Source organism: Myxine glutinosa, chromosome 12, assembly GCF_964187855.1.
Source record: "Myxine glutinosa chromosome 12, kmMyxGlut1.1, whole genome shotgun sequence".
Classification (NCBI taxonomy): Eukaryota; Metazoa; Chordata; class Myxini; order Myxiniformes; family Myxinidae; genus Myxine; species Myxine glutinosa.
Genome location: NC_136272.1, coordinates 55337451 through 55353291, shown reverse-complemented (window position 1 = coordinate 55353291; position 15841 = coordinate 55337451). Strand labels below are relative to the sequence as shown.

The following is a 15841-nucleotide window of genomic DNA, read 5'->3' as shown; positions in this document are numbered from 1 at the left end:
CCCGAGGGAGGCGACGACGTGGCAATAGCGTGTGTCATCGCCGGTGAGGCGCCGAAGCTGAAATTGGGCTTCGGCCTGGATGAACCAGACTTCGGCCTGAGCCTCCCAAAATTCGGGAAGTTTGATGAAGTTGGCCATGGCAATGGCGTCGCGTGTGGAAGGATCGCTCCGGCAGATCCAACGTCGAGGGGGTCACCAGTAAAGCGTGGCGTTACGTGCGCTGCTTGCGAGCAAGGAGGAAGCGGACAAGCGGTAACTTATAAGCGTCTTTATTTCAGGAGCTCACTGTAACACTAGCCCGCTCTGGGCTGCGCGCCCCGTGTATATCCTCAGGCCACGCCTACCCCTCGGGCATGGCCCTCGCCCACTTGGTGCGCGGAATGATGTCACCACGCCAGTGGGCTTTTGTGTCCGCCACAAGTTCATATTTACGTCATTATACATACCTGTACCAAGTTTTAATTTAAATCCCTTCAGCTGTTCACAAGTTATCACATTTTAACCTGACATGACCTCTGACCTTTGACCTTGGGACCCCAAAACCTAATCAGTTAATCTTCATATAATTATACATATGTGCACCAAGTTTGAATTATATCACTTCAGCCGTTCTCAAGTTATAGACATTTTACAGACTTTGACCTCTTGACCCCAAAACATATTCAGTTCATTTTTACATCATTCTACATAATTGTACCAAATTTGGTCAGAATCCCATCACTGGTTCACAAGTTATCGTGGTAACAGGATTTTTACAGAACATGACCTCTCACCTTTGGCATTTGACCTCGTGACCCCAAAATCTAATCAGTTCATTTTTACGTCATTATACATACCTGCACCAAGTTTGACTAAGATCCCTTCAGCCATTCTCAAGTTATCGTGAGAACGGAAACCTATCACGGACGGACGGACGGACAGATGGACAACCTGAAAACAAGACGTCTCCGGCGACTTCGTCAACGGAAGCATAAAAATCCACATTGTGTTGAATTATAAGATATTCATTATATTGTGTGATGTTGTGTGTGAATATTTTCTCCACAGACTTGATTTCCACAGTATATAATTATGAAAAGTGGTAAAAGAAGAAGAAGAAGAAGAACACTGCAATTCGATGCACAAGGAATAGCGTGTATTAGTCAGGTTCACTATGTCAACAAATTATATTTCGTTCAAAATCATGGTAGATTAGCAAACCTATACATGTTTGGAAAGGTTGTAGCATAAGGAAACTAAAAATCAATGTTTACATTTGGAGAGATACCTGTATGGCGGCCATTTTGGATTTTCAAAATGGCCACTGTAAAATACATATTTTATTCTATTTCTGCCTCTAATTACCCTAAAAACTTTTAAAAATATACTAAACCTATATTTTCAGGGACAAGCAATCCAATGAAAGTATCAAATTAGTGCTATGGGGAATGGTAAGCCACGAATCAAAGGTTTTGAATTGCAAAATACTGTCTTTATATTCGCGATAAGTTGCATAATCAAATACACGTTATCATTTTGTACAGGCAGTTAATAACATCAAAATGTGTCACAATAATTCATATCACCAAACATACACAGGCAGTCAGCAAAATCATATATACACATGCAGTCAGTATAACTTCACATCTACACAGGCAGTCAATGACAAAATATACACAGGCAGTCAATGGCATCAAACATACACGATTACAGAATATGCCATTTAGAGTTCGTCATCACCGTCCTGTGTGTCGTATCCGACAATATAGTCCGCATCGTTTTCACAGTCCGTTCCACACAAGCAAAGGTCGGTCAAATTGATTGGCAAATCGAATTGGTCGAATGGTCGATCGAATCGAATTCGATGAATCGAATCGAATCGAATCGATCGAATTGGTCGAATGGTCGATGGAAGCGATTGGTCGAATGGTCGAATGGTTGAATTGGTCGAATGGAATTGGTCGGAATTGGCAAATGTAAACATTGATTTTCTGATTTTCCATGTAATAACGTTTCCAAAAATGTATAGGTTTGCTAATCTACCATGATTTTGAACGAAAAAATAGTGAACCTGACTATATACTCAGATGGGAGCATGGCCATTGCTTCGCTGACGTCAATCGCGGCTTCTTCGGACAAACGGCGCTGTGAAGCTCCATCTCAATTGCTGGCACTAAATTCTCAATGTAATTCAATCGACCAATCTCTGGAGAGCCAAGTCAAAGTGAATTTTGATTTTGCAGTCACCCCAATTTGTTGAAAATTCGGTGAAAATATTCCCTGAAAACACAATCGCTGAGAAAACAAAATGTCGGTCATCACACACGCACATGCAACCTTAGAGAGACTGTTTTTGGTGAAAATGGTTCAACTTAAACACACATGATATTGCCAAAATAATTATGAAGAACAGAAAAAACAAAATGGCGGTGTGTGTTATGTCGATGTGCATAAACTTCCACGTCTGCGTACTTCCTGATTTATTGAAAGTTCCACGTGCCAGAAATCCAGTTTCCACATTTTTCCCACCTGCAGTTTACTATTTTCTTAACATTATATTATTCGCCATGTTTGTGACAAAAAAATACACTGCCCAGGAATGCCGTGGACATTTGTACGTGCACACACTTGAGGAAGATTTCATTTTTCCACAAAAATAAATGCTTATTTTGGCATTCACAGCACAACACGGAATTTCGTTTTTGAAACGGAATTTAAGGTTTTTTATGAAACGGAAAATCACTGGCTCTACTCTAATGAGGGATACCTTGGAATAAAATCGTGATCTGAAGTGCCAGATTATCAATGTGCTCACATCGCAATAATGCAAAATGGTCTTTTTGTGTCCTTTATTACAGGTAATGAGACTTCGACTTGTGAGACATTTGACTTGGATTTGAAAAAAGGAGATCACATTACCATCAAAGGTGTGATTTTCAAAAGCACTCATTTATTTAACATAATGAAGTAACTATACAATGGTATACCATGAGTTAACTGAATTTTACCATTATATCCTGGGAGCTGGGACCATTATAAAGGGTAACTCGGTTTGTAAAGCCTTTGTGTCCAGGTGTCCTGTCTGCTACCATTAGTTGGTGAATATTTAAAAATCCCACCTGATCCTTCGCCAAGAGAGGCTTGTTATCACCGGCATCTTGCTCAAATGATAAATTCCTGCCCAGACTAATTGATGGGAAGGCAATGGCAAAGCAGCCAAGGATAATCTCCCTTTTGGGTAAGACGGTTTGATTAGAAAACGGACACGTCACACTTCACACACAATGGCCGCCGGTTCGCTGGACATAAAATGGCTTCTAATTGCAAGTCATCACGACTCCTCGACAGTATAGAGATTCTCGTTCTGTTTGTAAGAGAATACATTCGTTTCCAACAAAGTGAAGTTTTCTCTTTGATTCAAATAGATGAAAAGGAAGTTATTTGTTGGACGGAATAACCTGTGTGTGGGTGAAAGATTTTTTTACTTCTGTTAGATATGCAAACCAGCGGACTTTCGATTATACACCACATGTGAAACTTTGTGTTTCCACTCGCACAAAGTATCGTCAGAGCAGAACATCCGTCTGTACACCTCACATGTTCAAGCAATAGTAAGGAGTCCCAGGTTCTGTTTGTGAGAAATATTTGTTTCAAATGGAGTGTGGAATGTTAATGGAGCTTGTTATGAATATCTATTGATTGCGTAATAGTAACTCACTGCCCAAACTGCAAAGGTTTCTCAATTGAGCAATTCAACAGAAAGGTAAATCGAAGTCGAGACTGACAGGGATTTTTTTCTTCTTCCGGTGCGGTAGCGAACCAGCCACGCTGAGTTTATACACCACCGATGAAACTTTGTACTTCTGCAAAGCATCGTCAGAGCGTTCCTCTGTTTGCCTCTCATGTGCATGAAAATGTAGTGCAAGCATTAATAAGGAGTCCAAGGTTCCATTTTGCAAGGAAATTCATTCCCAATGGATTGTGCAATGTGTATCACTTTGTTCTGAATATCCTTTGACAGCATAAAACAGTCACAAACTGCTAACACTGCGAATATTTATTGGTGAAGTAAATCAATGGAAAGGTAATTATATGATGACAGAATTGACTGAATTGTTTGTATTTCTATTATTAGCTGACCTGGAATTTAATAAACTGGCTGTGAGGTGTTTTGAATTGCGAGGTGGTGAGGTGTTTTAAATTACGAGGTGGTGAGGTGTTTTAAATTACGTGGTGGTGAGGTGTTTTGAATTACGTGGTGGTGAGGTGTTTTGAATTACGTGGTGGTGAGGTGTTTTGAATTACGTGGTGGTGAGGTGTTTTGAATTACGAGGTGGTGAGGTGTTTTAAATTACGAGGTGGTGAGGTGTTTTAAATTACATGGTGGTGAGGTGTTTTGAATTACGTGGTGGTGAGGTACTTTGAATTACGAGGTGGTGAGGTGTTTTAAATTACGTGGTGGTGACGTGTTTTGAATTACGTGGTGGTGAGGTGTTTTAAATTACGTGGTGGTGAGGTGTTTTGAATTACGTGGTGGTGAGGTACTTTGAATTACGTGGTGGTGAGGTGTTTTGAATTACAAGGTGGTGAGGTATTTTGAATTACGAGGTGGTGAGGTGTTTTAAATTACGTGGTGGTGAGGAGTTTTTAACTTTGTGGTGGTGAGGAGTTTTTAACTTTGTGATGGTGACGAGTTTTGAATTACATGGTGGTGAGGAGTTTTGAATTACATGGTGGTGAGGTGTTTTGAATTACGTGGTGGTGAGGAGTTTAGAATTACGTGGTGGTGAGGTGTTTTACATTACTTGGTGGTGAGGTGTTTTAAATCACGTGGTGGTGAGGTGTTTTCAATCACGTGGTGGTGAGGTGTAATCGTCCAACCTCCAGTCTGCACCTACCGCTCCTGAATGTATGTGCTGAGGGGTTATTTATTTATTTATTTATTTATTTTTCAACCTAAATCTTCAACCTAAATTTGTTATGAAAATGTAATATCACGAACACTACAAATATATTTGTGCAAAATAATTGTTTGTATTATGATTGGTGTAAATCATGACAACACAGCAACTCAGGTACAGTCATTATCCTCAGGTAAAACAACCCCGTTCTTCTGTAACGACGCGTGGTGAGGCGAGTATAGCTGGTGTATATATATATACAGTCACGTGAAAAAGTAAGTACACCCCATGGAAAGTTTTGACTTTTTCAACATATTTCAACATACAGCTATTTGATCTTCATTTCAGCAATATTGATAGATAAAGGTGATATAATATAACAAATATCATGAAACATTTACATTTTGTAGTTCATTGTATAATTTAAATAAACATAAATGCAAATTTCGCATGTGGAAAAAGTAAGTACACCCCTACATTTATCACTACTTCAAATACCTAAAATTAGAATCAGGTGCACCAGCTCAGGTGCAAATGATGAGAACATCGTTAGAGAGGATCTTGGAGGAACCTGTCTTATTTAAACCTCAGACATTTAGTTTGATTTGCTCTTTGTTGTTGAAGTGTGCAGCGTCACCATGCCTAGATCAAAAGAGCTCTCTGAGGCCTTCAGAAAGAAGGTTATAGATGTTTACGAGTCTGGGAAGGGATTTAAAAAGATCTCAAAACAATTTGAAATCCATCATTCGACTGTCCAGAAGATCATCTACAATTGGAGAAGATTCCAAACAACTGCAAACTTGTTGAGGCCAGGCCGCCCCAGCAAGTTCAGCCCGAGAGCAGACCGCAAGATGCTGAAAGAAGTCTATAAGAACCCCCAGAATGTCATCACGGGACCTACAGGTAGCTCTTGCCACTGTTGATGTCAAAGTGCACGAGTCTACCATTAGAAAGAGGCTGCACAAATCTGATCTACATGGGAGGTGTGCCAGGAGGAAACCTTTGCTGTCCAGAAAGAACATCAGGGCAAGACTAAAGTTTGCCAAAGAACACCGAGGCAAAGACCAGCACTTCTGGAACAATGTGCTCTGGACAGATGAGTCAAAGGTAGAGCTATTTGGCCACAGTACCAGAAGACATGTTTCACGAAAACCAAAGACAGCATTTGACCACAAGAACCTGATACCAACTGTAAATCATGGTGGTGGAAATATTATGGTTTGGGGCAGCTTTGCTGCATCAGGGCCTGGGCAGCTCACCATCATAGAATCCACTATGAATTATTCATTGTACCAGAGGGTGCTTGAGGTTAATGTGAGGCCATCTGTCGGAAAGTTGAAGCTCAACCGAAGGTGGACCTTGCAACATGACAATGACCCAAAACATACCAGTAAATGCACCAAGGAATGGCTCAAAAGAAAGAAATGGAGGGTTCTGGAATGGCCAAGTCAAAGCCCGGATCTAAATCCCATCGAGATGTTGTGGGGGGATTTGAAACGAGCTGTGCATGCAAGAAACCCCTCAAACATCGCGCAGCTGAAAGAATTCTGCATGGAGGAGTGGGCAAAAATTTCTCCCAGTCGATGTCAGAGACTGGTAGACAGTTATAAGAAATGCCTACTTGAGGTTGTTTCTGCCAAAGGGGGCAATACCACCGATTAGAGCCAAAGGTGTACTTACTGTTTCCACATGCGAAATTTGCATTTATGTTTATTTAAATTATACAATGGACTACAAAATGTAAATGTTTCATGATATTTATTGTATTATATCACCTTTATCTATCAATATTGTTGAAATGGAGATCAAATAGCTGTATGTTGAAATATGTTGAAAAAGTCAAAACTTTAAATGGGGTGTACTTACTTTTTCACGTCACTGTATATATATATATATATAAGATTGATAGATAGATTATGAATTGCATTTAGAGTTGATGTTTGATGTGTATTTTTTTTCCAGCTGATACCAATTTCACAAACATGTGTGTGGACTTTGGCGAGATTGAAAGTGGTGGAGAATTCAATTCTTCGTTCGGGTTGCGACTCATTAACAATTTCACCAATACTTTTGTTGTTGCGTTGCATGGCAACAAGACCACATGGCACGTCGGTTCACTTTCTCCTGCTTTGCCAATGACAACATCTCAGAAACCCCATTTCACTCTGCTCATCATTCTCCAAGCTGCCACAATTATTTTTGACTATGATGGTCAATACGCAAACAATAACAAATATACCCAAAACCACATCAATGCCGTGAAAATCGGGGGCAATGCAAACATTTCAAGTACCACATACCCTGAACGTGGTAGGTTCCTCCCCCCAACATGTTGTACACTTTGATTTTAAATGCTGAAAATGGTAGTTTGTTTGAAATTGTGCATTTGTGGAATTAATTTTGCAGTTGTTACTTGCGAAAATCGAAGATTGTTCAAGTATATTGGTTGGAGTGCGTTATTACTTGGCAAAAAAAAAAAAAAGATTTGCAAGTATGTTGATCACTCCGGTTTGTGTGTTTGTGTGTTTCTTTGTTTGTCTGTCCGCTCACTTATACTTGCCTACAGGTAACAATTTTAAACAGATCTTCAGGAAACTTTTGGGGTCAAAAGGTCAACATAGGCCAAAGGTCAACCACTTTTTCAAATTTCTAAAATCCTCAATTTTCATCCGATTCACTTGAAATTTGAAGAGGATTTACATTTCGGCGAAATGAATTCAACCACGAACTATTTTTGACATTAGCTTAGGCCAAAACGTCATCGTAGGCTAAAGGTCAACCACTTTTTTTGAATTTCTAAAATCCTCAATTTTCATCCGATTCACTTGAAATTTGAATGGGATTTACATATCAGCAAACTGAATTCAACCACCAACTATTGAGGAGATCAATATAGGCCAAAAGGTCAACATAGGCCAAAGGTCAACAACATGGAAATTTTTGGTATCCATGGAAATCTCCACGCATGGCTGGCGGACTTCCTCCCTGGTCGTAGTCAACGTGTGGCCCTGAATGGGTTTCTCTCATCTCCTCTTCCTGTTCAGGCTGGAGTTCCCCAAGGTAGTGTTCTGGGCCCTGTGCTTTTTCTGGTCTTCATCAATGATCTCTCTGACTCTCTTGAAAATCCTCTCTATCTCTTTCCTGACGACTCTACTCTCTGTCGCTCCATTCCTCATCCCTCAGATCGGCAGTCTGCAGCCTCCTCACTCTCTGCAGACCTGGACAAAATCACAGACTGGTCAAACAAGTGGAACATGTCTTTCAATCCTGACAAATCTCACACTCTTACAATGTCTCTCCGAAAGGACCGACTGGACAACCCTCCCATCTACTTTCTCAACAATCCTCTCCAAGAAGTTCTGTCGCTCAAGCTTTTGGGTCTCACTATCTGCCATGATCTTTCTTGGGAAAACCACATTTCCAAGCTGGCCTCCAAAGCCAGTCGCCGACTGGCTATCCTCCATCGTGCGAAGTCCTTCCTTGGCACACCTGAGCTCCTCACCACATACAAGGCTTTCATCCGCAGCTCAATGGAATACTGTTCCCCCCTCTGGGCTGGTGCTCCTGCCTCACACCTTGCTCGGCTTCACGCTGTTGAGGCCAAAGCTTTCAGAATCATTGGAATCTCCTGCGATGTAGTCAACACCGAGGGCCTTTCACTCACTCACCGCAGGCAGGTTGGTGGTCTGTCTTCTACCGACTCCTCTCCGGCCTTGCTCCCCCAGCTCTCTCTGTGCTCTGTCCCCCCAATATTCCTTCAGGTCGCACAAGATCTGCCTGCAACCCTCTTATGGTTAAACTGCCAAAGTCTAGGCTCTCTGCTCACCTTCACTCTTTCATTCCCCTTTTCTCCCGCCTCTGGAACAAACTCCCCCACTCCCTTCAATCCCACTCCTCCCTCCAGGTCTTTAAAACAGCTGTTCACCACCATCTCTTATCTTCCCCCATCGAAAACCTTGATCTTTTCTACCCTCGGTAATTCACCCCAGAGTCCTTGCAGTGTTCATATGTTTTATTCCTCTCCCACCTCCCCCCAAGTCCTCCCGATGTCCCTGCTCTCAAATGTTGTGTTTGTGTCCTTCCCCCTCTTCCCCCTCTCTTTTGTGTCCTTCCCCCTCTCTCCCCATCTTGTCTGCCGCTCCCCTTGTTTTTTGTGTTTTGTGTGTCGGTTTGTCTTTTTGTGTGATTAATGTTAGCTCTTTCACGAGCCTCGATCTTGTATACAAAAAAACAAACAAACAAAAAAAAATTTCAAATTTCTAAAATCCTCAATTTTCATCCAATTGACTTGAAATTTGAAGAGGCTTTACATTTCGGCGAACTAAGTTCAACCACCAACTATTGATGAGATCAACATAGGCCAAAAGGTCAACATAGGCCAAAGGTCAACAACAATTTCAAATTTCTAAAATCCTCAATTTTCATCCGATTCACTTGAAATTTGAATGGGATTTACATATCAGCAAACTAAATTCAACCACCAACTATTTTTGGGATCACCATAGGTCAAAAGTCAACAACAATTTCAAATTTCTAAAATCATCAATTTTCATCCAATTGGCTTGAAATTTAAAAAGGATGTTCGTATCACCTTACTGAAAGCAACCAGCAACAATTTTTGAGGTCAACATAGGTCAAAAGGTCAACATAGGCCGAATTTCTAAAATTGTCAATTTTCATCCGATTAACTTAAACTTTGAAGAGTTTTGCATATCAGGTCATTGAATTCAACTTCGAATTATTTGTGAAGTCAACAGGATGCTCTTGTGAGTGCCATTCTACTTTGTTCTGTTTTGCCAAGTGTCACTCTATGAGTGATTTTTCATTCTGTCTGTCTGTTTGTTTTCTGTCTGTCTGTGTCTGTCTGTATGTCAGTCGCCTACAGGTCACAATTTTCAATCAATCTTCACACGAAACTTCACCAAATGCTAGAGTTTGTGGTCCGACAAAATTCTATATATTTTTTTAGGTCAAAAGGTCAACATAGGCCAAAGGTCAACCACTTTTTTTGGCTTTCCTAAAATCCTCAATTTTCATCCGATTGACTTGAAATTTGAAACGGATTTTGAAATCAGCCAACTGAATTCAACCACCAACTATTTTTGAGACCAGCTTAGGCCAAAGGTCAACAACCATTTAAAATTTCTAAAATCCTCAATTTTCATCCGATTGACTTGAAATTGGAATGGGATTTTCATATCAGCTAACTGAATTCAACCACCAACTATTTTTTGAGGTCAACATAGGCCAAAAGTTCAACATAGGCCAGATTTCTAAAATTGACAATTTTCATCCGATTAACTTAAACTTTGAAGAGTTTTGCATATCAGGTCACTGAATTCAACTACGAATTATTTGTGAAGTCAAAAGGATGCTCTACTGAGTGCCATTCTACTTTGTTCTGTTTTGCCAAGTGTCGCTCTATGAGTGATTTTTCATTCTGTCTGTCTGTCTGTTTGTTTTCTGTCTGCCTGTGTCTGTCTGTATGTCAGTCGCCTACCGGTCACAATTTTCAAACGATCTTCACAAAACTTCACCAAACGGTAAAGTTGGTCGTAAGCAAGAAGTCTGTTGTCTTTGGTGTCAAATGGTCAATAAGTCAACATGGGCCAAAAGTCACCAACTTCGACGAATTTCTAAAATCCTCAATTTCCATCCGATTGACTCGAAATTTGAAGAGGATTTGCATATCTGATCTCTGAATTCAACCACCAAGTATTGTTGAGGTCAACATAGGCCAAAAGGTCAACATAGGCCGAATTTCTAAAATCCTCAATTTTCATCCGATTGACTTGAAATTTTAAGAGGAATTACATGTCTGGTCAATTCATTCAACCATCAAATATTTTGAGGTCAACATAGGCCAAAAGGTCAACATAGGCCAGATTTTCTAAAATCCTCAATGTTCATCTGATTAACTAGAATTCAAAGAGGATTTGCATATCAGGTCACTGAATTCAACCACCAAGTATTTTTGAGGTCAACATAGGGCAACAACTTATTTTTGGGGATTTCGCAAGTATCGTGCTATGCACGACATATTTCTTGTTTTATTTATTTATCTTCCCACAACATGATAGTGTTGGGTGGTTTGTGTGCAGCCACTCGGCTGCTGGTTGCATCATTTTTCTTTGGGTGCATCTGCTGCTGATGCAATGTCTCTCTATAACCAATTATCTGGTACTCATTTTGACGACCTCATAAGGATGATAGGCTGTCAACACCACCTGGCGTTAATTTAACGGGTTTTGAACTCGTGACCTTAGGATCCCAAGCCCGCTGTCCTAACCATTTGGCCAACACCAGCACAAAATGATGAATTTGTACCATCCATATATAATTTTAGATTTCCATTTTATTTTTTAAAATCAAAGGCCAAGGGATAAACAGCATTGGTAACATAAATTAGAAGCACAGGCAAGAACCAGCAACAGCAGTGTGTTGGCATTATATGGATTACACATAACATGAGGCTCCAAGTAGGACATACAATGGGGAATATTTAAAAGTGAATGAAAAATAAGGAAAAATAATACAGGCTTATTGATAAACTCCCATGGATGCTTGATTATCAGCATCATACATTATTGATAAACTCCCATGGATGCTTGGTTATCAGTATCATACATGATTGATAAACTCCCATGGATGCTTGATTATCAGTATCATACATTATTGATAAACTCCCATGGATGCTTGGTTATCAATATCATACATGATTGATAAACTCCCATGGATGCTTGATTATCAGTATCATACATGATTGATAAACTCCCATGGATGCTTGGTTATCAGTATCATACATGATTGATAAACTCCCATGGATGCTAAGTTATCAGTATCGAACATGATTGATAAACTCCCATTGATGCTTGGTTATCAGTATCATACATGATTGATAAACTCCCATGGATGCTTGATTAGCAACATCGTACATTAGTGATAAACTCCCATGGTTGCTTGGTTAGCAGTATCATACATGATTGATAAACTCCCATGGATGCTTGATTATCAGTATCATACATGATTGATAAACTCCCATGGATGCTTGTTTATCAATATCATACATGATTGATAAACTCCCATGGATGCTTGATTATCAGTATCATACATGATTGATAAACTCCCATGGATGCTTGGTTATCAGTATCATACATTATTGATAAAGTCCCATGGATGCTTGATTATCAGTATCATACATGATTGATAAACTCCCATGGATGCTTGGTTATCAGTATCATACATGATTGATAAACTCCCATGGATGCTTGATTATCAGTATCATACATGATTGATAAACTCCCATGAATGCTTGATTATCAGTATCGTACATGATTGATAAACTCCCATGAATGCTTGATTATCAGTATCATACATGATTGATAAACTCCCATGGATGCTTGGTTATCAGTATCATACATGATTGATAAACTCCCATGGATGCTTGATTATCAGTATCATACATGATTGATAAACTCCAATGGATGCTTGGTTATCAGCATCATACATGATTGATAAACTCCCATGGATGCTTGATTATCAGTATCATACATGATTGATAAACTCCCATGGATGCTTGGTTAGCAGTATCATACATGATTGATAAACTCCCATGGATGCTTGGTTATCAGTATCATACATGATTGATAAACTCCCATGGATGCTTGATTATCAGTATCATACATGATTGATAAACTCCCATGAATGCTTGATTATCAGTATCGTACATGATTGATAAACTCCCATGAATGCTTGATTATCAGTATCATACATGATTGATAAACTCCCATGGATGCTTGGTTATCAGTATCATACATGATTGATAAACTCCCATGGATGCTTGATTATCAGTATCATACATGATTGATAAACTCCAATGGATGCTTGGTTATCAGTATCATACATGATTGATAAACTCCCATGGATGCTTGGTTATCAGCATCATACATGATTGATAAACACCCATGGATGCTTGGTTATCAGTATCATACATGATTGATAAACTCCCATGGATGCTTGATTATCAGTATCATACATGATTGATAAACTCCCATGGATGCTTGATTATCAGTATCATACATCATTGATAAACTCCCATGAATGCTTGGTTATCAGTATCATACATGATTGATAAACTCCCATGGATGCTTGATTATCAGTATCATACATGATTGATAAACTCCAATGGATGCTCGGTTATCAACATCATACATTATTGATAAACTCCCATGGATGCTTGATTATCAGTATCATACATTATTGATAAACTCCAATGGATGCTCGGTTATCAACATCATACATTATTGATAAACTCCCATGGATGCTTGGTTATCAGTATCATACATGATTGATAAACTCCAATGGATGCTCGGTTATCAACATCATACATTATTGATAAACTCCCATGGATGCTTGATTATCAGTATCATACATTATTGATAAACTCCCATGAATGCTTGGTTATCAATATCATACATGATTGATAAACTCCCAGGGATGCTTGATTATCAGTATCATACATTATTGATAAACTCCCATGGATGCTTGATTATCAGTATCATACATGATTGATAAACTCCCATGAATGCTTGATTATCAGTATCATACATGATTGATAAACTCCCATGAATGCTTGATTATCAGTATCATACATGATTGATAAACTCTCATGGATGCTTGGTTATCAGTATCATACATGATTGATAAACTCCCATGGATGCTTGATTATCAGTATCATACATGATTGATAAACTCCCATGGATGCTTGGTTATCAGTATCATACATGATTGATAAACTCCCATGGATGCTTGATTATCAGTATCATACATGATTGATAAACTCCCATGAATGCTTCATTATCAGTATCATACATGATTGATAAACTCCCATGAATGCTTGATTATCAGTATCATACATGATTGATAAACTCCCATGGATGCTTGGTTATCAGTATCATACATGATTGATAAACTCCCATGGATGCTTGATTATCAGTATCATACATGATTGATAAACTCCAATGGATGCTGGGTTATCAACATCATACATTATTGATAAACTCCCATGGATGCTTGGTTATCAGTATCATACATGATTGATAAACTCCCATGGATGCTTGGTTATCAGTATCATACATGATTGATAAACTCCCATGGATGCTTGGTTAGCAGCATCATACATGATTGATAAACTCCCGTGGATGCTTGGTTATCAGTATCATACATGATTGATAAACTCCCATGGATGCTTGATTATCAGTATCATACATGATTGATAAACTCCCATGGATGCTTGATTATCAGTATCATACATGATTGATAAACTCCAATGGATGCTCGGTTATCAACATCATACATTTATTGATAAACTCCCATGGATGCTTGGTTATCAGTATCATACATGATTGATAAACTCCCATGAATGCTTGGTTATCAGTATCATACATGATTGATAAACTCCAATGGATGCTCGGTTATCAACATCATACATTATTGATAAACTCCCATGGATGCTTGATTATCAGTATCATACATTATTGATAAACTCCCATGAATGCTTGGTTATCAGTATCATACATGATTGATAAACTCCCATGGATGCTTGATTATCAGTATCATACATTATTGATAAACTCCCATGGATGCTTGATTATCCGTATCATACATGATTGATAAACTCCCATGGATGCTAAGTTATCAGTATCATACATGATTGATAAACTCCCATTGATGCTTGGTTATCAGTATCATACATGATTGATAAACTCCCATGGATGCTTGATTAGTAACATCGTACATTAGTGATAAACTCCCACGGATGCTTGGTTATCAATATCATACATGATTGATAAACTCCCATGGATGCTTAGATATCAGTATCATACATGATTGATAAACTCCCATTGATGCTTGGTTATCAGTATCATACATTATTGAGAAACCCCCGTGGATGCTTGATTATCAGTATCATACATGAGTGATAAACTCCCTTGGATGCTTGGTTAGCAGTATCATACATGATTGATAAACTCCCATGGATGCTTGATTATCAGTATCATACATGATTGATAAACTCCCATGGATGCTTGGTTATCAATATCATACATGATTGATAAACTCCCATGGATGCTTGATTATCAGTATCATACATGATTGATAAACTCCCATGGATGCTTGGTTATCAGTATCATACATTATTGATGAAGTCCCATGGATGCTTGATTATCAGTATCATACATGATTGATAAACTCCCATGGATGCTTGGTTATCAGTATCATACATGATTGATAAACTCCCATGGATGCTTGATTATCAGTATCATACATGATTGATAAACTCCCATGAATGCTTGATTATCAGTATCATACATGATTGATAAACTCCCATGAATGCTTGATTATCAGTATCATACATGATTGATAAACTCCCATGAATGCTTGATTATCAGTATCATACATGATTGATAAACTCCCATGGATGCTTGGTTATCAGTATCATACATGATTGATAAACTCCCATGGATGCTTGATTATCAGTATCATACATGATTGATAAACTCCAATGGATGCTGGGTTATCAACATCATACATTATTGATAAACTCCCATGGATGCTTGGTTATCAGTATCATACATGATTGATAAACTCCCATGGATGCTTGATTATCAGTATCATACATGATTGATAAACTCCAATGGATGCTCGGTTATCAACATCATACATTATTGATAAACTCCCATGGATGCTTGATTATCAGTATCATACATGATTGATAAACTCCAATGGATGCTCGGTTATCAACATCATACATTATTGATAAACTCCCATGGATGCTTGATTATCAGTATCATACATTATTGATAAACTCCAATGGATGCTCGGTTATCAACATCATACATTATTGATAAACTCCCATGGATGCTTGGTTATCAGTATCATACATGATTGATAAACTCCAATGG

The 15841-nt window shown here is 38.8% G+C and overlaps 1 protein-coding gene across 1 annotated transcript in view; it reads left to right on the top strand.

Annotated features, from left to right (window-relative positions):
* The window catches only part of LOC137437230 (uncharacterized), a 215618-nt gene that overhangs the window by 37565 nt on the left and 162212 nt on the right, over positions 1-15841 (top strand). The window contains exons 4-5 of the mRNA XM_078766265.1: positions 2838-2906; positions 6843-7190. Coding sequence (XP_078622391.1) covers positions 2838-2906; positions 6843-7190 — 417 coding nt within the window. The remainder of the gene's footprint in view (positions 1-2837; positions 2907-6842; positions 7191-15841) is intronic.